This window comes from Rhinoraja longicauda, chromosome 22 (genome assembly GCF_053455715.1).
Source record: "Rhinoraja longicauda isolate Sanriku21f chromosome 22, sRhiLon1.1, whole genome shotgun sequence".
NCBI lineage: Eukaryota > Metazoa > Chordata > Chondrichthyes > Rajiformes > Arhynchobatidae > Rhinoraja > Rhinoraja longicauda.
The window spans coordinates 3,162,244-3,185,323 of record NC_135974.1 but is presented as its reverse complement, the minus strand read 5'-3'; the positions used below and the strand labels follow the sequence as shown (position 1 = coordinate 3,185,323).

General features: G+C 47.4%; 1 protein-coding gene across 1 annotated transcript in view; it reads right to left on the bottom strand.

Annotated features, from left to right (window-relative positions):
• The window catches only part of cdh22 (cadherin 22), an 882,037-nt gene that overhangs the window by 53,477 nt on the left and 805,480 nt on the right, over window positions 1-23,080 (bottom strand). Inside the window, exon 10 of the mRNA XM_078418609.1 lies at window positions 19,633-19,750. Coding sequence (XP_078274735.1) covers window positions 19,633-19,750 — 118 coding nt within the window. The remainder of the gene's footprint in view (window positions 1-19,632; window positions 19,751-23,080) is intronic.

Sequence of the window (23,080 nt, the reverse complement as noted above, 5' to 3'; positions counted from 1 at the left end):
AGAGCAAACCGATCAGCCCCTCTAGTCTACTCTGCCATTTCAGACTGGAGGCCTCGGGCAAGTGGTATGCCATAAGGATTGGTGCTCGGCTAATTGCTGTTTCTCACCTTGATCAACGATTTGGATGAGAATGTACAAGGCATGATTGTAAGTTTACAGATTTCACTAAAATAAGCGGATGCTGGTCTACATTGAAAATAGACACAAAGTGCTGGAGTTAAGGGCATGTCCCAGATACGTGATGTTTCAGGCGACTGCCGGCGACTGTCAAAGCCCTTGCAGATCGCCGGAATTTTCATTTCCCCTACGACAATGACCACGACAATGCCCAGTCAGGTCGATACAAGTGACTTTTCTTGTGAAACTAGCACCTGGCTAAGAGATTACACCGTCTTCGGAAACATCGCAAAATTCCCACGCTTACCTGACTGTCAAACTGTTGCCTCCAATCTACCCGACAAATGTCCTGACGGTAAATAAATTGGTTAAACAAAACTATCTTCTGGTATCTTCAAATGGCTTTTCTTAATTTAATATTACGTGCTTCTAAATGCATCTGCGACAACCTAGCAAACCTGGGGACAGCGTGCGACAGACAGCGCCCGCAATAAGCAACGATACCTGGCGACAAGCCAGCTGTCGCCGAGAAATTTATATCTGGAAATTTTTATGCGACGCGTCGAGATCCGCTACGATTCATTGAAGACTCCTCACGATCGTGCCCGCGACACCCTGGCCAACGTTCGGCAACAGCCTAGTTGCCGGCAGTCGCCTTAAAATCGCCTAAGTGGGACAGGCCCTTAACTCAGCGGGTCAGGCAGCATCTCTGGAGAAAAAGGATGGGTGACATTGTTGGTCGGAATCCTGCATCAGACGGAAAGTAGAGGGGAGGGAACTGGAGGTAGGAAAAGACTATAACACATCAGGGCCAGCAACAGATGACCAAGAAATGGTACAGCCCATAATGGCCCATCGTTGGCTGGGGAAGAGGTAATGTCTAGGACAATAGACAATAGACAATAGGTGCAGGAGTAGGCCATTCGGCCCTTCGAGCCAGCACCGCCATGCGCCATGATCATGGCTGATCATCCACAATCAGTACCACGTTCCTGCCCTCTCCCCATATCCCTTGACTCCTCTATCTTTAAGAGCTCTATCAAACTCTCTCTTGAAAGCATCCAGATAATTGGCCTCCACTGGCTTTTGTGGCAGAGAATTCCACAGATTCACAACTCTCTGAGTGAGAAAGTTTTTCCTCATCTCCGTTCAAAATGGCCTACCCTTATTTTTAAACTGTGGCCCCTGGTTCTGGACTCCCCCAACTTCTGGAACATGTTTCCTGCCTCTAGTGTGTCCAATCCCTTAATAATCTTATATGTTTCAATAAGATCCCCTCTCATCCTTCTAAATTCCATTGAATACAAGCCCAGTCGATCCAGTATTTCAACATATGACAGTCCCGCCATTCTGGGAATTAACCTAGTGAACCCACGCTGCACTCCCTCAATAGCAAGAATGTCAAATTTGGAGACCAAAACTGCACACAACACTCCAGGTGTAGTCTCACCAGGGCTCCGTACAACTGCAGAAGGACCTCTTTGCTCCTATACTCAATTCCTCCTGTTATGAAGGCCAACCTGCCATTAGCTTTCTTCACTGCCTGCTGTACCTGCATGCTTACTTTCAGTGACTGATGAACAAGGACACCCAGATCTCGTTGTAGGGATAGAAGGATGTGAATAGTGGAACTAGTAGCACAACTAGGGTGGGGGTGGGGGGAAAGAGGGAATGCAGGGGTTTACTTGAAATGAGAGAAATCAACGTTTGTACTTCTGTGCTGTAAGCTAGGTAGTATTCTAGACTGTGAAGGAAGTTATCAATCCTGCGCAGGGACTTCACTGTGAATGGTTGGGTGTTGCAGAGCCAAGGGATCTCGGAGTACAATTACAAGGTTCCCTGCAAGTGGCTTCATGGGGAGATAGGGTGGTGACAAACCTTTTGGCATGCTGCCATTCACCAATCATGGAATTGGGCAGAGAAGAAGGAATGTTATGTTCCAGTGGTGCAAGATATTGATAAGGCCGCACTTCGTGTATTGTGTTCAGTTTTGGTTATCCTGTGATAGAAAGATATAAGAAAATAACTGCAGATGCTGGTACAAATCGAAGGTATTTATTTAAAAAATGCTGGAGTAACTCAGCAGGTCAGGCAGCATCTCAGGAGAGAAGGAATTGGTGACGTTTCGTGACCTAGCTTCGTGATCCGGGGAGCGCCTGTATTGACTTCACATCAATCTGAAGAAGGGTCTCGACCCGAAACGTCGCCAATTCCTTCTCTCGTGAGATGCTGCCTGACCCGCTGAGTTACTCCAGCATTTTGTGAATAAATACCTGTGATAGAAAGATGTCATTAAGCTGGAAAGAATGCACGGTGGCATGCAATGGCGTAATGATAGATCTGCTGCCTCACAGCGCCAGTGACCCGGGTTCGATCCCGACTACGAGTGCTTGTCTGTACGGAGTCTGTACGTTCTCCCCGTGACCTGCGTGGGTTTTCTCCAAGATCTTATTTTCCTCCCTCACTCCGAAGACGTACAGCTTTGGAGGTTAGTTGACTTGGTATAGAATGTAATATTGTCCCTAGTGTGTGTAGGATGGTGTTGGTGTGCGGGGATCGCTGGTCGGTGCGGTCTCAGTTGGCCGAAAGGCCTTTTTCCCCCACGGTATCTCTAAACTAAATTAAAACAAGATTCATAAGGATGTTGCCAGGGTCTTGAGGGCCTGAGCTTTAAGGAGAGGTTAAGCAGGTTAGGACTTTATCCCGTGAAGTGCAGGAAGCGAGGGCTGATCTTATAGAGGAGTATAAAATCATGAGGGGAATAGGTAGATTGAATGCACAGAGTCCCGGGGCAGGGGAGTCAAGAACTAGAGGGCTTAGGTTTAAGGTGAGAGGGAAAAGATTGAATAGGAATCTGAGGAGCAACCTTTCCACTTAGAGGTCGGTTGGTGTATGGAAAGATCTGCCAAAGGAAGTGCTTGGGGCAGGTACAATAACAACATTTCAAAGACATTTGGACAGATACATGGATAGGAAAGGTCCAGAGACGGTGGCACGGTGGCGCAACGGTAGAGTTGCCGCCTTACAGCGCTTTCAGCGCCAGAGACCCAGGTTCGATCCCAACTACGGGTGCTGTCTGTATGGAGCTTGTACGTTCTTTCCGCCCTGACAACGGAAGGCTCGAGACCCCCGACCACGGGAGAGCAAAGAAGGGAAGGAGATGAACTTTTTTTGCCTTCCATCACAGTGAGGAATGTGGAGGAGTCACTGTGGTGGATGGTCATGTTAAGATGTATTTTGTGTGTCTTGTTGCTTTTTATTGGTATGGCTGTACGGCAAATCAAATGCAAAACATACTTGGCTATTAAAGTATGATTGTGATTATGTAATCCCCTCAAACCATCTCCGACTAAACTCTTGAACCCATATTCTTTGCCTGTAAAGGCAAACGTATAATTTAGCTTCCCAATCGCCTACTGCAATACACATTGGCTCTCAACGAGTTGTGTATAAAGACACCAGGCTTCTTCGAACATGAACATTTTCCAATCTATCACCATTTACAAGATGCTGAGCACTTCTGCCTTTCCTCTCAAAATGGCTAACTATGTATTTATCCTCATTGTACCCGATATGCCACAGTCTTGCCCACTTGTCCATGTCTCCCTGAATCCTCTGTACATCTTTATCAATACTTACTCTACATTCCAACGGCATTAGCAAACCTTGAGATGTCACATTTGCCCCCCCCCCCCTCCAGTTTACTTGCAGTACAGATTATGAATAATTGGGTGTATCACAAAATGCTGGAGTAACTCAGCGGGACAGGCAGCATTTCAGAAGAGAAGGAATGGGTGACGTTTCGGGTCGTGACCCTTCTTCAGACTGATGTCAGGGGAGGGGTGGGGGGAAAGATAGGTTGTAGTGGGAGACATGAAGACAGTGGGAGAACTGGGAAGGGGGAGGGGAAAGGGAGGGACAGAGGAACTAACTGAAGTTAATTGGGGGTCAGGAAGGAACTGCAAGTGCTGGTTTAAACCAAAGATAGAAAAAAAAGGGTGGAGTAACTCAGCGGGACAGGCAATGTCTCTGGAGAGAAGGAATTGGTGAGTTTCGGGTCGAGACCCTTCTTCAGATTCAGTCTGAGTTTGAAGGTATGTCACCCATTCCTTCCATCCAGAGATGCTGCCTGTCCCGCTGAGTTACTCCAGCATCTTGTGTCCATCTTCAGTGTAAACCAGCGTCTGCAGTTCCTTCCTCCACATATTGTGGGGCTGAGCTGCCACACAGCGGCCACAGTCGAGCCTCTGTGTCATCGCTGTACTCTGCACATTACTGTGTGGAAAGAAAACAGATCTGTCATCTCAGCCTTATTGTTAGTTCCCCTCTTCAAACCCTGCATGGATTTTTTATCATTGTGGGGAGGCAGGGAGCACTTGGATGAATAGCTCAGGGGGTTTGATATTATGTGTAATTAGAAACAAGAACTTTTATATCCACTGGAAAAAAAAGAATGTTCTGTACGCTTTCTAATCAAATTGAATAGCACTATACATAAATCCAATCAAGCCAATCTCAAGTACAGTAAGTACAGCAAAGAGAAAGATGCAGATTGGAGAATATGGTTCACGTCAGTGTCGAGCACCAGTTCGAGAGACCACAAAGTCTGAAGAAGGGTCTCGACCCATTCCTTCTCTCCAGAGATGCTGGAGCATTACTACAGCATTTTGTGTCTGCCTTGTGAATAATTGGGGCTTAGGTCTTGATCCTTGTGGTCCTCCACTAGTCATTGCTTGTCAACTTGAGATGGACCAGTTAACTCCTGTTCTTATTCCTGATCGCCATCGCTCAGTCCATGTCTTAACCAACTTCCATATGTTGTATTAGACAATAGACAATAGACAATAGGTGCAGGAGGAGGCCATTCGGCCTTTCGAGCCAGCACCGCCATTCAATGTGATCATGGCTGATCATTCTCAATCAGTACCCCGTTCCCGCCTTCTCCCCATACCCCCTGACTCCGCTATCCTTAAGAGCTCTATCTAGCTCTCTCTTGAATACATTCAGAGAATTGGCCTCCACAGCCTTCTGAGGCAGAGAATTCCACAGATTTACAACTCTCTGACTGAAAAAGTTTTTCCTCATCTCAGTTCTATATCTTCTTATCAAAACGGTCAGAAACTCCAAATGCTCTGCATCCCCATCATCCACCCTACTGGCTGGTGCTTCAGCGAACGAGCTTTCCCCACTTCTATCATAGATGAGGCCCTCGCACGTGTCTCCTGGGCATTCCGCAGCTCTGCTCTTCCCCCCTCCTCTCAGTCACAACAGAGACAGAGTCCCCCTAGTCCTCACCTTTCACTTCATCAGCTGTCATATGCAGCACATAATCGTCCGATATTTTCGCCACCTCCAACTGGATCCAACCACAAGTCACTTCCCATTTCCACCCCTTTACGCTTTCCGCAGAGACTGGTCACTCCGCAACTCCCTGGTTAACTCATCCCTTCCCACCCAAAACCATCCCTCCCCCCCCCCCCCCCCGAGAAAGCAGGAGATGCAACACCTGTCCATATACCTCCTCCCTCGACTCTATCCAGGGACCCCAACAGTCCTTTCATCTACTGTATCCACTGTTCCAGGTGTGGACTCCTCTATATCGGCGAGACCAAGCGCAGAATGGGCGATCGTTTAGCTGAAAACCTTCGCTCAGTCCGCCTTGGCCTACGTGATCTCCCAGTTGCCAAACACTTTAACTCCCCCTCCCATTCCCACACTGACCTTTCTGTCCTGGGCCTCCTCCTTTGTCAGAGTGAGGGCAAATGCTAATTGGAGGAACAGCACCTCATATTTCACTTGGGCAGCTTACAGTCCAGTGGATAGACACAGAAAGCTGCAGTGACTCAGTGCGACATTGTAAAATGTTAACCAGAATGTTCACAATCTCAATAGGTAGTTCTTTTTAAACTCTGGGATATAAACTGCAGGATGCGTAAGAAGGAACTGCAGATGCTGGTTTACACCGAAGGTAGACACAAAATGGGGAGAATGGGTATGGGGAGAAGGCAGGAACGGGATACTGATTGAGAATGATCAGCCATGATCACATTGAATGGCGGTGCTGGCTCGAAGGGCCGAATGGCCTCCTCCTGCACCTATTGTCTATTGTCTATTGTCTATTTTCTGTGGAATTCTCTGCCACAGAAGGTAGTTGAGGCCAGTTCATCGGCTATATTTAAGAGGGAGTTAGATGTGGCCCTTGTGGATAAAGGGACCAGGGGGTATGGAGAGAAGGCAGGTACAGATTACTGAGCTGGATGATCAGCCATGATCATATTGAATGGTGGTGCAGGCTCGAAGGACCGAATGGCCTACTCCTGCACCTATTTTCTATGTTTCTATGTAAAATGCTGGAGTAACTCAGCAGGTCAGGCAGCATCTCTGGAGATAAGGAATGGGTGACATTTTGGGTACAGTCTGAAGAAGGATCTCGACTCAAAACGTCACCCATCCCTTCTCTCCAGAGGTGCTGCCTGTCCCGCTGAGTTACTCCAGCATTTTGTGTCCATAAACTGCAGGTTGTTGGGCTTTATACTCTTCGAGCTCACTGACTTCTTCATTTGCAAATTTCTTTACTATTCCTAGTGTCTTTAGCTCATCCAATTGACACTTGGTTCTCCTGTATATTTCAGCTCTTTATTGCCTCCATCCCTGGGGGCAAGCAACAAAGTATTTGGTTAATTCCATCACTATTTTATCATAGATTCTCCCTCTCAGTCAGTGGGAGACTAACCTTCATGCCTGCTCGCTCTTTCCCTTTCTCCAAACTGACTGAAACTCTTACAGTCTGTTCCTTTATGTGGCAATCCAGTTTATTCTCATAGCTCTTTTTTTCTTCTCTTTATCAATTTCTTGGTTATTATTGATGAATTCTAAAGCATTGACCAATCCTCAGATTTATTGCTTTTTCTGGCAAGATAATAAGGCCTTTCTTGGATTTTTTTTACTCCCATTAATTTTGCCTGTCATCTGCAGTTGGACCACATACGATGCTGTGTTTTTGTGCTTCAAGGGAATATATATCTGTTGCAAATCCTTTCTTATTTCTTAAAATGCTAGCCGCTGCCAGGTCTCTTAATATATTTCCCAATCTTAAATCTTACCCCAGCCGACCTGGCCCCGATACTATTGTGGTTTCCTATACTGAGATTGTAGTCCCTGGTTCCACCATTCATCATATCACCACCCAATAATTCTCTTCAATACAAGAGTTTGTACGTTCTCCCCGTGACCTGCGTGGGTTTTCTCCGAGATCTTCGGTTTCCTCCCACACTCCAAAGACGTACAGGTATGTAGGTTAATTGGCTGGGTAAATGTAAAAATTGTCCCTAGTGGGTGTAGGATAGTGTTAATGTACGGGGATCGCTGGGCGGCACGGACTTGGAGGGCCGAAAAGGCCTGTTTCCGGCTGTATATATATGATATGATATGATATGATAAGAATTACAATTATTTTTTTCTCTGAGCACAATGCTGCATCTCTTGAACTCTTGACTGTTGCATCAAAGGCCGCTCGGCTGCTCGAACGGCCAGGAATAGAAACAGAGAAACATAGAAAATAGGTGCAGGAGTAGGCCATTCAGCCCTTTGAGCCAGCACTGCCATTCAATATGATCATGGCTGGCTGATCATCCAAAATCAATACCCCGTTCCTGCTTTCTCTCCTTATCCCTTTATTCCTTTAGCTCTAAGAGCTCTATTTAACTCCTTCTTGAAAACGTCCAGTGAATTGGCCTCCACTGTCCTCTGTGGCAGATAATTCCACAGATTTACAACTCCCTGGGTGAAAAAGTTTTTTCGTCTTCTCAGTCCTAAATGGCCTCCCCTTTATTCTTAAACTGTGACCCCTGGATCTCGACTCCCCCAACATCGGGAACATTTTTCCTGCATCTAGCCTGTCCGGTCCTTTAAGAATTTTATATGTTTCTATAGGATCCCCTCTCATCTTTCTAAATTCAAGTGAATACAAGCCCAGCCCAGTTCAGGAATGGAAAAGATTGCCTAAAGTGATGATTATTCACAAAATGCTGGAGTAACTCAGCAAGTCAGGCAGCATCTTGGAGAGAAGGAATGGGTGACGTTTTGGGTCGAGACCCTTCTTCAGACTGATGTCAGGGGGGTGGGACAAAGGAAGGATATAGGTGGAGACAGGAAGACAGTGGATGATCTAGGAAGGGGGAGGGGAAGAGAGGGACAGAGGAACTATCTAAAGTTGGAGAAGTCGATGTTCATACCACTGGGCTGCAAACTGCCCAGGCGAAATATGAGGTGCTGTTCCTCCAATTTCCGGTGGGACTCACTATGGCATTGGAGGAGGCCCATGACGGAAAGGTCAGACTGGGAATGGGAGGGGGAGTTGAAGTGCTCAGCCACCGGGAGATCAGATTGGTTAATGTGGACTGAGCGCAGGTGTTGAGCGAAGCGATCGCCGAGCCTGCGTTTGGTTTCGCCGATGTAAATAAGTTGACATTTAGAGCAGTGAACACTGCGCAGTCCATCACGGGTACTCACCACCACATCATCAAAGTCTCTGCCTCAATAAAGGCAACGAGAATCATCAGAGACCCACACCACCCTGCCCACACTCTCATTTCACCCCTACCATCAGCAACAAGGTACAGGAGCCTGAAAACAGCAGCTTCTTCCTGACAACGATCAGGCAATTAAACACTCCATCCACCATTTTATTATAATTTTTTTTTTAATGTATTATTTTTCTTATTTTATTTATGTTGATGTTGTTGTTCTGATCTGTCTATATCTCTGTGAAAACTCAATAAAAGCTTAAGTGAAAAAAAAAGATCTGAACTACCTAGACATGTGGGGGCATTGATTTTTCTTAGTACCATTATTGGTTGTTTGATTATTTATATATTGCAATTTCTTTTGTTGTTTATTATGGTTTAGTTTAGCATGGAAACAGGCCCTTTGGCCCACTGAATCTGCACCGACCAGCGATCCCTGCACATTAACACCACTCTACACACACTAGAGACAATTTACATTTATACCAAGCCAATTAACCTACCAACCTGCACGCCTTTGGAAGGTGGGAGGAAATTCAAGCTCTCGGAGAAAACCCACGCGGTCATGGGGAGAACGTGCAAACTCCATCGAAGTTGTGGAATTCTCTGCCTCAGAAGGCAGTGGAGGCCAGTTCGTTGGATGCTTTCAAGAGAGAGCTGGATAGAGCTCTTAAGGATAGCGGAGTGAGGGGGTATGGGGAGAAGGCAGGAACGGGGTACTGATTGATAGTGATCAGCCATGATCGCATTGAATGGTGGTGCTGGCTCGAAGGGCTGAATGGCCTACTCCTGCACCTATTGTCTATTGTCTATTGTCTATTGAAGCCGGGTCTCTGCCGCTGCAAGGCGGCAACTCTACCGCTGCGCCACCGTGATGTTTACAGAGTACAATGTTTACATTTCCATTGTGCTGCTGCAAGTAAGAATTTCATTGTTCCATTTCAGGACACATGTCAATAAAACACTTAACCCTGAATGTAAAATAGCCTGTTCCTCAGTGTGTCTGATCTCACAATTCATCTTGTAAACATTCCAGGAATTCATTCTTTCCATCACTGGTATTTATTTCACAAAATGCTGGAGTAACTCAGCAGGTCAGGCAGCATCTCAGGAGAGAAGGAATGGGTGACGTTTGGGGGCGAGACCCTTCTTTTCTTATTCTCCATCACTGGCGTCTATTTGATTTTCCCACTCTATAGGTCCCCCCATGATTACTGCTCTAACAGCTACATGGATGTTTCATTTGCTACAGACCCCTCATCAATGCTTTCCTCCCCCTTGGCTGCTCATCAGCTCCCCTCACACTGATTCCATTTCTACACCACTACCTGCTGAGGTGAAGTGTGCAGGAAGGAACTGCAGGCGCTGGTTTAAACCAAAGATAGACACATAAAGCTGGAGTAACTCAGCGGGTCAGACAGCATCTCTGGAGATGAGGAATGGGTTCTGGGCCGAGACCCTTCTTCGGACCTCTGGAGAAAAATAAATGAGAGTTGAGTGGGAATCCATGAGGAGAAAATTGCAGGAGTAAGAGAAAAGTCAAAGCTATGATATCAAGCAGGGCGGCACGGTGGCGCAGCGGTATAGTTGCTGCCTTACAGCGCTTGCAGCGCCGGAGACCCGGGTTCCATCCCGACTACGGGTGCTGTCTGTACGGAGTTTGTACGTTCTCCCCATGACCTGCGTGGGATTTCTCAGAGATCTTCGGTTTCCTCCTACACTCCAACGGCGTGCAGGTTTGTAGGTTAATTGGCTTGGTGTCAGTGTAAATTGTCCCTAGTGTGTGTCGGATAGTGTTAGTGTGCGGGGATCACTGGTCGGTGCGGACTCGGTGTGCCAAAGGGCCTGTTTCCGCGCTGTATCTCTACACTAAACTAAACTGAATACAAGCAGCATGTAAAGTGACGAGATGGAACAGAGAGTTCCTGATGTAATAGGAGCTCATCAAGGGAAAACGGTGCAATGGTAAAAGTTAAAGGCCACCTATTGCCTTTTCTCCAGAGATGCTGTCTGACCCGCTGAGTTACTCCAGCTTTTTGTGTCTATCTGCTAAAGTGAGATCCTTCTTGACTATTCTACAGTTCACAGCTCTATCCCACCCCCTGTCTCTTTCTGCCTGTCCTTCCCGCACATTGAATACACCCGAATATTTAGTTCCCAGCTGTCGACACCCTGCAGCCATGTTTCTATAACGGTGATTAGATGGTGATTAGAATTCACCCATTTACAACTATTTGTGTCATTAACTTAACCACCCCGTTGAGGATACAATGTGTAATTTGATGCAGTGTCTCTAGATTTATTTTTTTAAATTATCTTTATGTACCCTGACCCCATTTGAACTTACTGTTTTAATTTGTGTCTCTAAAATCCAATTCCTCATTAATTTCCCTTCCTCAGGACTCTCCTCACAGGTTCCTAATCTCCTACCAAGCTGGATGAAACCCATCTGAGGATAAATTACCTTTACGAGCTTGTTGCCAGGACTAGAGGGTGTGAGCTACAGGGAGAGGTTGAGTAGGCTGGGACTCTATACCTTGGAGCGCAGGAGGATGAGGCGTGATGTTATAGAGGTGTATAAAATGATGAGAGGAATAGATTGGGTAGATGCACGCTCTCTTGCCCAGAGTAGGCGAATTGAGGACTAGAGGACACAGGTTTAAGGTGAAGGGGAAAAGATTTAATGGGAATCTGAGGGGTGACGTATTCACGCAAAGGGTGGTGGGTGTATGGAACAAGCTGCCAGATGAGGTAGTTGAGGCTGGGACTATCCCAACATTTAAGAAACAGTTAGATAGGTACATGGATAGGACAGGTTTGGAGGGATATGGACCAAATGCAGGCAGGTGGGACTAGTGTAGCTGGGACATGTTGGCCGGTGTGGGCGTTGGGCAGAAGGGCCTGTTTCCATGCTGTATCATTCTATGACGTTATGACACGTTTGGACCAAAGGGCTTGTTCCTCTGCTCTACTGTCCCATGTTCATTCTATGTTCAGTGTTCTACGTTCAATGTCCCAATGTTCCAAACATTTTAAGCCCTAGGTGTTAGTGTGCGGGAATCGCTGGTCGGCGCGGACCCGGTGGGCCGAAGGGCCTGTTTCTGCGCTGTATCTCTAAACTAAACTAAACTAAACTAAACTAAACTAAACTAAACTAAACTAAACTAAACTAAACTAAACTAAACTAAACTAAACTAAACTAAACTAAACTAAACTAAACTAAACTAAACTAAACTAAACTAAATCTAGTGAATTCCCCATTCATCACACCATAGTAACACTGCTTGACTGGATTATGAATTTCTGATTGTCCTGCCATGGCCTTACTATCGGATTTCACATTCTCACAATAGATGATAGACTAAGGGACTGGCAGCTTTCCGTTTTCTCTCTCCCTCTTGAACAGCAGTGCTACATTTACGGTTTTCTGTTCCTGTGGTTTTTGTCATGGAGAGTCATAGAACAACGCAGTGTGGAAACAGGCCCTTCGGCCCAACTTGCCCACACCGGCCAACATGTCCCAGCTACACTAGTCCCCCCTGCATGCACTTTGGCCCGTATCCCTCCAAACCCGTCCTATCCATGAACCTGTCTAACTGTTTTTTAAACGTTGGGATAGTCCCTACCTCAAAGGACTTTTTGCTGCAAGGCTATCCATGGAGTTTTCCTTTATGTGATGAAGTCCACCTTAGCTTGGTGCACAGTAGGTTGTTGGAAGTTATGTCCAACTAGGTTCAGAGCTTTTGGCCACTCTAAAGTAATATATCAATGCTGTGCACATTGACAGTCAGTGCACCAATAACAAAAGAAATCCAATTTCTAGGCAAACGACTTTACAATTATGTTTACATAATAACAAGTTTTGTTCTTCAAATACACCAGGGAATTCTCAATTTATTCCTGCTCAGTTCCTGTGACCACTGCGAACCATGAAAATGCATGTGTTCCTGTATTTATCCACTCCAGCTGCCTTGCCCAATGCGTTTGTGAATTCCCATTTTCTGTGCAGAAGCTGTGAACTTCAAGTCCCCCTGGAAATTCAAATTGCAAATTAAAATTCTGTTTCCAGGCATTGGGGTTGGGGCTATTACTGATGAGAAAGAACGAGGAAATGTTTTGCCAGGTGTGAGCAGCATTGCTATTAAGTTAGAATGGGATCAGCCATTGCGGTGAACTAGCCTGAACAAATAGTTACGTTTCCACATCAGCAGGAAAGCAGAAATCATGGACAGGTGCTCCATGACTTACGATGGGGTTATGTTCCCATAAACCCATCGTAAATCGAAAATATCGTAAGTCGAAAATGCATTTAATACATCTAACCTACCCAACATCATCGCCACCTAACCTACCCAACATCATCGCCACCTAACCTACCCAACATCACAGCCACCTAACCTACCCAACATCACAGCCACCTAACCTACCCAACATCATAGCCACCTACCCTACCCAACATCATCGCCACCTAACCTACCCAACATCACAGCCACCTACCCTACCCAACATCATCGCCACCTAACCTACCCAACATCATAGCCACCTACCCTACCCAACATCACAGCCACCTAACCTACCCAACATCACAGCCACCTACCCTACCCAACATCACAGCCACCTAACCTACCCAACATCATCGCCACCTAACCTACAGAACATCATAGCCACCTACCCTACCCAACATCACAGCCACCTACCCTACCCAACATCACAGCCACCTACCCTACCCAACATCATAGCCACCTAACCTACAGAACATCATAGCCACCTACCCTACCCAACATCATAGCCACCTAACCTACAGAATATCATAGCCACCTAACCTACCCAATATCATAGTCTAGCCTACCCTACCCTACCCAACAACATAGCCACCTAACCTACCCAACATCATAGCCACCTAACCTACAGAACATCACAGCCACCTAACCTACCTAACATCATCGCCGTGGCAGCTCCCAATCGTGGCTGACTGGAAGCTACGACTCGCTGCCATTGCCCGGCATCACGGGAGAGTATCGTACCGCGTACGACACTGCCAGTCTGAGCGGCGGACAGGTCTGCCAGTCCAGGGAAAACCCGGGAAAAGATCAAGATTCAAAACTCGATGTGTGGTTTCTGCTGAATGTGTATCACGTTTGCAGCCAGCGTAAAGTCGAAACATCGTACGTGGAAGCACCGTACGTGGAGGAGCATCTGTATAATCTGGTGCCACTGCCTGTGGTCTTCCACTGAATGCAGATGAGAATTGTTACTGGACACAGAGAGCTGGACAATTAGGAATAGGAATACTTTATTGTCACGTGTGACTAGGCACACTGAGATTCTTTGCTTGCATGTGGCGCTGACAAAGCTACAAACTACCCGGCTCCCCCTTTTGTTTCCCCACCCCCCACACAGCAGTCGTCCCAAGCCGGCTCCTCCATTGTTCTTCACCTCCCCCCTTTCACGGTGGTCCTCCACGATCTCATTGAGGCTTCACCACCGCCGAGGCCCCATCGTCTCGAGGCTTCACCATGAGGCCCCACCGCTGTCGACGCCCCACATCACGCCTTCGCGGGCTCCGTCGGCTGCTTCGCCCGACCCGGGCTTCTACCCTCGATGCTCTGGCCAGGCCCTGACCATGGATTCTACGCGGCGATCCGGGAGGCATCGAGACCGCGGCGCCTCGATAACGGCCTCCGGCCGCGCTCCCAGTCTAGTCGCGGCCCGTCGGGAAGCATTGAGCCCACTTGTCCAGCATGGTCAAGTGAGCAGCAGATCCTGAGGCCCCTACCCCACCCCCCTCTGTCAGAGAGTCTTTATCGTTTTGAAATGCCCCTTAAAATAGAGTTAAGAAGCTGACAACATTAAATTTAAATCAATAGCACAAATAGAGTGCTGATGGGGCATTGAGTTGGCATGCCATGTGGCAGAAGCACATTGCTTTGGTTCGGCCACAGTTGGAGTATTGTGTGCAGTTCTCGACGCCCCATTGCAGGAAGGGTGTGGAGGCTTTGGAACAGGTGCAGGAGGAGCTCACCAGAATGCTGCCTTGAAGAGAGGACATTAGTTATAACGGGAGATCGACACAAAAAGCTGGAGTAACTCAGGCAGCATCTCTGGATAGAAGGAATGGGTAACGGGAGTTTGGATCAACCGGGATTGTTTTCTCCGGAGCATGAGAGTAGATTTTATAAGATTTGTGTATAACTAGAGCAAGTGGACCCGTTGGGCCCAAACCTCTCATTGGTGCAGCCTCCTCTCCTCTCCCCCCCCCCTCTCCTCTCCCCCTCCCCTCTCCCCCCTCCCCCCTCCCCCCTCCCCCCTCCATCTTTCCCCCCTCCCTTCTTCCCTCCCCCTCTCCCCCTCCCCTTGAAGAAAATCTTCAATAGAGCCCCAGTTTTGTCCACCATTAAGGGAAAGGGCAGTCCAGATTTTTGATGTTTTCACTGTTCTCTAACCAATCAGCCTGATTTTAGACCACACCCTTTGCCTCGGACCTCTGCTCACAGAAATCATTTGCCCCATTCCTACTCTAGCTTCCATTTTAAAATCACATCATTCATCAAAGATCAAACTGTTGTGCAGGAAGGAACTGCAGGGGCTGGTTTATGCCAAAGATAGACACAAGATGCTGGAGTCACTCAGTGGGACAGCCAGGATCTCTGGATAGAAGGAATGTGTGACGTTTCGGGTCGAGACCCTCCTTCAGACTTTGTGGTCTCTCGAACTGGGGCTCGACACTGACGTGAACCATATTCTCCAATCTGCATCTTTCTCTTTGCTTTACTTACTGTACTTGAGATTGGCTTGATTGGATTTATGTATAGTGCTATTCAATTTGATTAGAAAGCGTACAGAACATTCTTTTTTTTCCCAGTGAATATAAAAGTTCTTGTTTCTAATTACACGTAATATCGAACCCCCTGAGCTATTCACCCAAGTGCTCCCTGCCTTTCACAATGATAAAAAATCCATGCAGGGTTTGAAGAGGGGAACTAACAATAAGGCTGAGATGACAGATCTGTTTTCTTTCCACACAGTAATGTGCAGAGTACAGCGATGACACAGAGGCTCGACTGTGGCCGCTGTGTGGCAGCTCAGCCCCACAATATGTGGAGGAAGGAACTGCAGGTGCTGGTTTACACTGAAGATGGACACAAAATGCTGGAGTAACTCAGCGGCACAGGCAGCATCTCTGGATGGAAGGAATGGGTGACAATACGGATCCCCTCTCTTATCACGCTGCAATAGCCAATCAATAGTGCTTTATTTGTCCTAATTGTCCAATTATCCAAGAGCTCCAGTCGTCTTGGTGTTCCCTTGCCGTTGGAATTAGTTGATTGATTTGTGAAGGAGCGTGTTTTTCTTGGAGTGCAACATCAAGTACACGTTAAACAAACACACGCACAGGCATCTTGGTTCTGCCATCGGAACATAGACCATCATCCTCGACCTCGAGGGATGGCCAAGCCCACGATTTGTCCCGTATGCAACTGCATAGTGAAATGCATTGTGCATATATTACACATGTGGGCGCCGCCATTTTTTGGTGCCAATATTCAAAGTTCAAAGTCTGGTCAGCCCTGAGCGCTGAGCTCGATGTACTGGAGCAGTTCCAGCGAATCGACATCCCTCTCGTCTCCTCGTCCGGCTGAACGATCCATCCATAAGCCCCGGTACAATCCATTTTACCTCATTGTGGATATTGACCCCTGGAACCTTGTGCCAGAATGCTGTGATCTGTACATTCTGCATCCACCTTCTTCATCAAATTCCTTCCGTTCCCTGCACATCACATCAAGGTCAGAGTCAATCTTGGAGCGAACAAAATGGAACTTCTTCCCCAGTCGCTTAATCTCCACGGCAGGTTTTGCATCATTCTCTTTGTATCGAGCAGCTGACACCAGGATGAAGAAACCGTATTTTTAAAATATCCCTTAGAAAAACTTCCTTATTGGAATAAAACGTGTCGATGATCAGGGACATCAACTGGGCGATCACCGCCAGGAAGGCGAAGGTCTCCATCACCTCCTCCATGGGCATATCCCGGGCGACGGTCGGTGTTTCCTTGCCACCACATTGCGGGCATTGGACTCTGGAAATGGTGCGCTACAATGCTGAGAATTATATTTTGCACTTTGCTTCACTTATTGTACGAGTTTGGCCTGATTGCGTTTAGCTGTCATGTTGTCTGATTTGATTGTGTGTAATCATTCCGTCTGACACACCGAGCCAACGCCGACAGCCGATCACCCATTTACATTAGTTCCACGTTATCCCACTTTCATGTTCCGTGTTATCCCACGAGCGGGCAATTTTCGGAGGCCAATTAACCGACAAACCCACGTGTCTTTGGTAGACGGGAGGAAACCAGAGCACCCGGAAGAAGCCCACACGGTCACAGGGAGAAGGTGCAAACTCCACACAGACAGCACCTGAGGTCAGGATTGAACCCAGGTCTCTGGCGCTGCGAGGCTGCTGTTCTACCAGTTCCATCAGATGTGAGGGGTGAAGTTTAATGGAGATGTGCGTGGCAGGATTCTTACACAGAGAGTGGTGGGGGCCTGGAGCACGCTGCCGGGGGTGGTGGTGGAGGCAGATAGCATAGTGGCATTTAAGAGGCTTTTGGATGGGCACATGGAAGTGCAGGGAATAGAGGGATATGGATCATGTACAGGCAGATGAGATCAGTGTAACATGGCATCATGTTCAGCACAACATTGTGGGCCGAAGAGCCCATTCCTGTGCTGCACTGTTCAATGTTCCATATTCCATGTTCAATGTTCCATGTTCCATGTTCCATGTTCCACGTTCAATGCTCCATGTTCCATGTTCCACGGTCCACGTTCCACGTTCCACGTTCCATGTTCCATGTTCCATGTTCCATGTTCAATGTTCCATGTTCCATGTTCCACGTTCCATGTTCCACGTTCCATGTTCCATGTTCCATGTTCCATGTTCAATGTTCCATGTTCCACGTTCCACGTATGTTCCATGTTCCATGTTCAATGTTCCATGTTCCATGTTCCACGTTCCACGTTCCACGTTCCATGTTCCATGTTCAACGTTCAATGTTCCATGTTCCACGTTCCACATTCCACGTTCCACGTTCCATGTTCTATGTTCCATGTTCCATGTTCCATGTTCCATGTTCCATGTCCCATGTTCATTGTTCAATGTTCCATGTTCCATGTTCCATGTTCCATGTCCCACGTTCCATGTTCCACGTTCCATGTTCAATGTTCCACGTTCCATGTTCCATGTACAGATGCTCCCCGCCTTACGATGCTTCGACTTGCGATATTTTGACTTTGCGATGGTACAAACGGCAGCGATGTGCAGTGAGCCGCAGCTCGCTACCGGCCACGTGATCAGCTGTATTAAATGCATTTCGACGTACGGTATTTTCTGTTTACGATGGGTTTCTCGGAGCGTAACCCCACCGTAGGTTGAGGAGCACCGGTACCTCGGTACACATGACAATAATAATAAACCTAAACCTCTAAGACAAACCCAAAGATCAAATCTCACTGCACGTCCTCCACTGCCAGTACGTAGTCCAGTGGCAAGGGAGAACAATGTAATTAATATAATGCAAAGGGAGAGGGAAGCAGAGGCTTTGCGCTGGCATGAACTGATTTCCCTACGGTGATGATGGGGAAGATTAATGTGTAATCAGATAAGAACACCAATTGAACTCTAAATAAGGACAAATGAGACTATTCCCGACACACTGGCTAATCCTTTATGTTTACACATGAAGGTTTAACTTCAAATAACCTTGCTTTCCCTCCATCCCCTCCCCCTTCCCAGTTCTCCAACCACTTTCTGTCTCCGACTACATTTTATTTCTGCTCTGTTGTTACCTTATCCATACTAACAATGATCTATTCTACATTTTCCTTGATCTGCATTTCCTTTGACCTGTTTTCACACCTTGCATTTCCTTATTTACACACTTCCTTACCTATGTACCACCCGCTCCCCTGACATCAGTCTGAAGAAGGGTCCCGACCCGAAACGTCACCCATTCCTTCTCTCCTGAGATGCTGCCTGTTCCACTGAGTTACTCCAGCGTTTGGTGTCTATCTTTGAAGGTTTAACAAGTTGGGATAACTGTCCCATTGCAGGAATGTTGAATCAAACTGCACTTTGTTTCCATTGCTGCCAGAACTGAGGGTCAATATCACTCTTTGCTGTGAATAAGAGTTTTGGACAAGTTGGAAATCTGCTGCAGAGACACAAGTTACAATCTTTACTCATCACTACAAGGGGTAGCTTTTTCATCATTTGAAGTGCTTCGAGAGTCTGGTCAAGATGCACATCTACTTCAGGCTCCCGGGCAGCCTTGATCCACAGCAATCCATCACATGCTGCAACAGATCCATGGCCCATGCCACCTCCCTGAACCTTGCCAACTCATTCTTGAAATATTTGCACAATAAGGACAGTAGTCACACAATGCTGGAGTAACTCAGCGGGTCAGACAGCATCTGTGGAGAACATGGATAGGTGACGTTTCACAGAGTGCTGGAGTAACTCAGCGGGACAGGCAGCATCTCTGGAGAACGTGGATAGGAGACGTTTCACAGAGTGCTGGAGTAACTCAGCGGGTCAGGCAGCATCTTTGGAGAACGTGGATAGGTGACGTTTCACAGAGTGCTGGAGTAACTCAGCGGGTCAGGCAGCATCTCGGGGGAGAAGGAATGGGTGGTGTTTCGGGGCGAGACCCCGCTCCAGACTGATGACATGTCCCGAAACATCTCCTATTCCTCCCCTCCCGAGATGCTGCCTGACCCGCCGAGTTACTCCAGCATTTTGTGTCTACCTTCGCTTTAAACCAGCATCTGCAGTTTTTCTTCCTATGGATAATCAGGACACCTGGATCAGTGTCCTGCTTATTGGCCAGCACTCTGCCTTGAACTGCGTAATCCCGACCAAGCTCATCTTCAAACTCTCGAATCTAGGAGCTCGGCGGCTCCGGGAGATTATGACCGAAGAGTACCTTTCATATCCCAGAGGGTAAAGTGGCGACTGTCGGCCGCCTCTGGAGCCAGCGTGAAGTAGAAGTGATGACCGCCCTGCGGCTCGTCTTTATCCACCACACTGACCGTGTGCACCAGCTGTGAGGGAGAGAGCACACTGTCAACACGAGAGCTGTACACACTTGGGAATAACTCTGTAGACATGTGTTGGCAATAAGCCAATGCTTACATGGAGACTTATACTATATGTTACGATACCATACGATACCATACGATACGAACTTTATTCATCCCAGGAGGGAAATTGATCTGGAAATCAATTTATCACTCATAAAACACAAAATACATGAAACATGAAATTAAAGTGCGGTACGGCACGGTGGCGCAGCGGTAGAGTTGCCGCCTTACAGCCATTGCAGCGCCGGAGACCCGGGTTCCATCCCGACTACTGTCTGTACGGAGTTTGTACGTTCTCCCCGTGACCTGCGTGGGTTTTTCTCTGAGATCTTCGGTTTCATCCCACACTCCAAAGACGTGCAGGTTTGTAGGTTAATTGGCTTGGTAAATGTAAAAATTGTCCCCAGTGGGTGTAGGATAGTGTTAATGCGCGGGGATCGCTGGTCGGCGCAGACCCGGTGGGCCGAAAGGGCCTGTTTCCGCGCTGTATCTCTAAACTAAACTAAACTAAGCTAAACTAATCTAAAAGTGACAAGTGGAAAGGATTCGGGATGTGCAAAAATTGGTGAGGTGGGGGGGTGGGGGAGTCAGTAAGTCTACCTCATGACAGAAGGGTGGGGGGAGTTGTACAGTTTGATAGCCACAGGGAAGAAGGATCTCCTGTGGCGTTCTGTGCAGCATCTTGGTGGGACCAGTCTGTTGCTTAAGGTGCTCCTCAGGTTGACCAGTGTGTCATGGAGGGGGTGAGCTGTATTGTCTGGACCCTTCCTCCGAGCCCTGGAGCAAAATAAATGAGACGAGCTGGAATCCACCAGGAGAAAATTTCAGGTATAAGAGAAAAGTCAAAGCCATAATAAGAAGCAGAGTTGAGTGGTGGAGTTGCTGCCTTACAGCCCTTGCAGCGCCAGAGACCCGGGTTCCATCCTGACTGCGGGTGCTGTCTGTACGGAGTTTGCACCTTCTCCCCGTCACCTATTCCTTTTCTCCAGAGATGTTGTCTGGCCCGCTGAGTTACTCCAGGTTTTTGTGTCTAACAAGGGGTTGTGAAGTCAGTCTTGCCTTCTGTCAGGGAACAGAAGCTTCAACAACCAGACATGGACCAAACCCTGTTTGAGAGCATGGACTCCTGCCCACTCATGGTTCCCAATCTCCATTAGCAAGGCCTTAACGACTGTAACCAGCGATCAGCAGGACCACAGCGAGAGTGGATAACTGCATTAACAGCATATTCCCCGATGAGCGGTTGGTGTCTAACCTATTCCATGGGTGTAATATGCTAGGAATGGAAACGCACAAAGCATTTAAAACTGTCCACATCTGTGAATATACTAACGTTGGTCAACATTATACATTCACAGCAGAGTAGCAAAAGAGCCAAACAATTTTTGAGAGAGAATTCAGGAGCTGGTTGTAACACCAGGATTTACCCCACAGAGATCTAAAGATCTAAACCCATTCCCTCTCTCCTAGATGATGCCTGACCTGCTGAGTTACTCCAGCATTTTGTGATACCACAGACATCTAAACTCATTCAGCTCTTTATATTAATGAGATCATCCCACAATGACTATTTCTTAACTAAAATTACTTTTTTTTTGTTAATCAGTCTGTTTATAGGTAGAAGGTAGCTCTGAAGTTTCACTTCATCAGTTCATAAGTTCAGACCTTCTAGGAGCAGAATTAGGCCATATCCCATCAAGTCTACTCCACCAGTCAATCATGGATGATGTATCTTTCCCTCTCAACCCCATTAGACAATAGACAATAGACAATAAGTGCAAGAGTAGGCCATTCGGCCCTTCGAGCCAGCACCACCATTCAATGTCATCATGGCTGATCATTCTCAATCAGGACCCCGTTCCTGCCTTCTTCCCATAAACCCTGACACCCGCACTAATCAAAAATCTGTCAATCTCCACCTTAAAAAATGTCTATTGACTTGGCCTCCACACCCATCTGTGGCAGTGAATTCTACAGATTCACCACCCTCTGACAAAATTAATTTCTTCACATTTCCTTTCTAAACGTACATCCTTTTATTCTGAAGCTGTGGTCTCTGGTCGTAGACACTCACACTAGTGGAAATATCCTCTCCACATTCACACCATCCACGCCTTTCACTATACAGTAAGCTTCAATGTGATCCTCCTTCTAAACGCCAGTGAGTACAGGCCCAGTGCTGTCAAACGCTCATCATATGTTAACCCGATCATTCCTGGGATCATTCTCGTAAACCTCCTCTGGACCCTCTCCAGAGCCAGCACATCCTTCCTCAGATATGGGGCCCGAAACTGCTCACCATACTCCAAATGCGGTCTGACCAGGTGCCTTTCAAAAGCCTCAGCATTACATCCCTTCACTTCTGTCCCTAATTGATTGTTTAACAGAGGTGTCAGCAGATCTTGGACCGGGCGATCAATTGGACACCCACTTCTACTCTGGCGGCACGGTGGCGCAGCGGTAGAGTTGATGCCTTACAGCAAATGCAGCGCTGGAGACTCAGGTTCGATCCTGACTACGGGTGCTGTACTTGCGGAGTTTGTACGTTCTCCCCGTGATCTGCGTGGGTTTTCTCCGAGATCTTCGGTTTCCTCCCACACTCCAAAGATGTACAGGTTTGTAGGTTAATTGGCTGGGCAAATGTAAAAATTGTCCCTAGTGGGTGTAGGATAGTGTTAGTGTGTGGAGATCGCTGGGCGGTGCGGACCCGGTGGGCCGAAGGGCCTGTTTCTGCGCTGTATCTCTAAATCTAAATCTAAAATCTAAAGTCATGGAAGGGTTCCGACTTGAAACGTCATCTACCCACGTTCCCCAGGGATGTTGCCCCGTCAGCTGGGTTTCTCTGGCACTTGGTGTCTTTTCTCCCCCAGTTGCGTGATGGTGCGAGTGAAACCAGAGGAAAATGCAGAGAGCAGCGTTCTCCTGCTGAAGTTCGGAGGCTTTTTTTCGTGCTCTGGTGCACACTGTGAATGACTACTGGCTCTGCGTTTCCATCATTGGGAAGACAATGAGCCCAGGACTTGCCAAGTGGAAACACAATGAATGCAGACGCCGAACTCTGGAACATAAAACAAACTGAGGAACTCAGTGTGATGTTTGGTGGACCGTGTGGGGTGGGAGGACCCATTGCTCCTCCCGTGCAGTAGGTGGCGCTCCACAGGACAAAGGGAGATGTTTTGTACATAGTTATCTCTGTCTGTACACAGTGTGATCGTGTGGTTGCAGCCATTTTTAGTTGTCTTGCTGCCAGCATTGAGTTACTGTAATAAAGACTTCTGTGGTACATTGAAG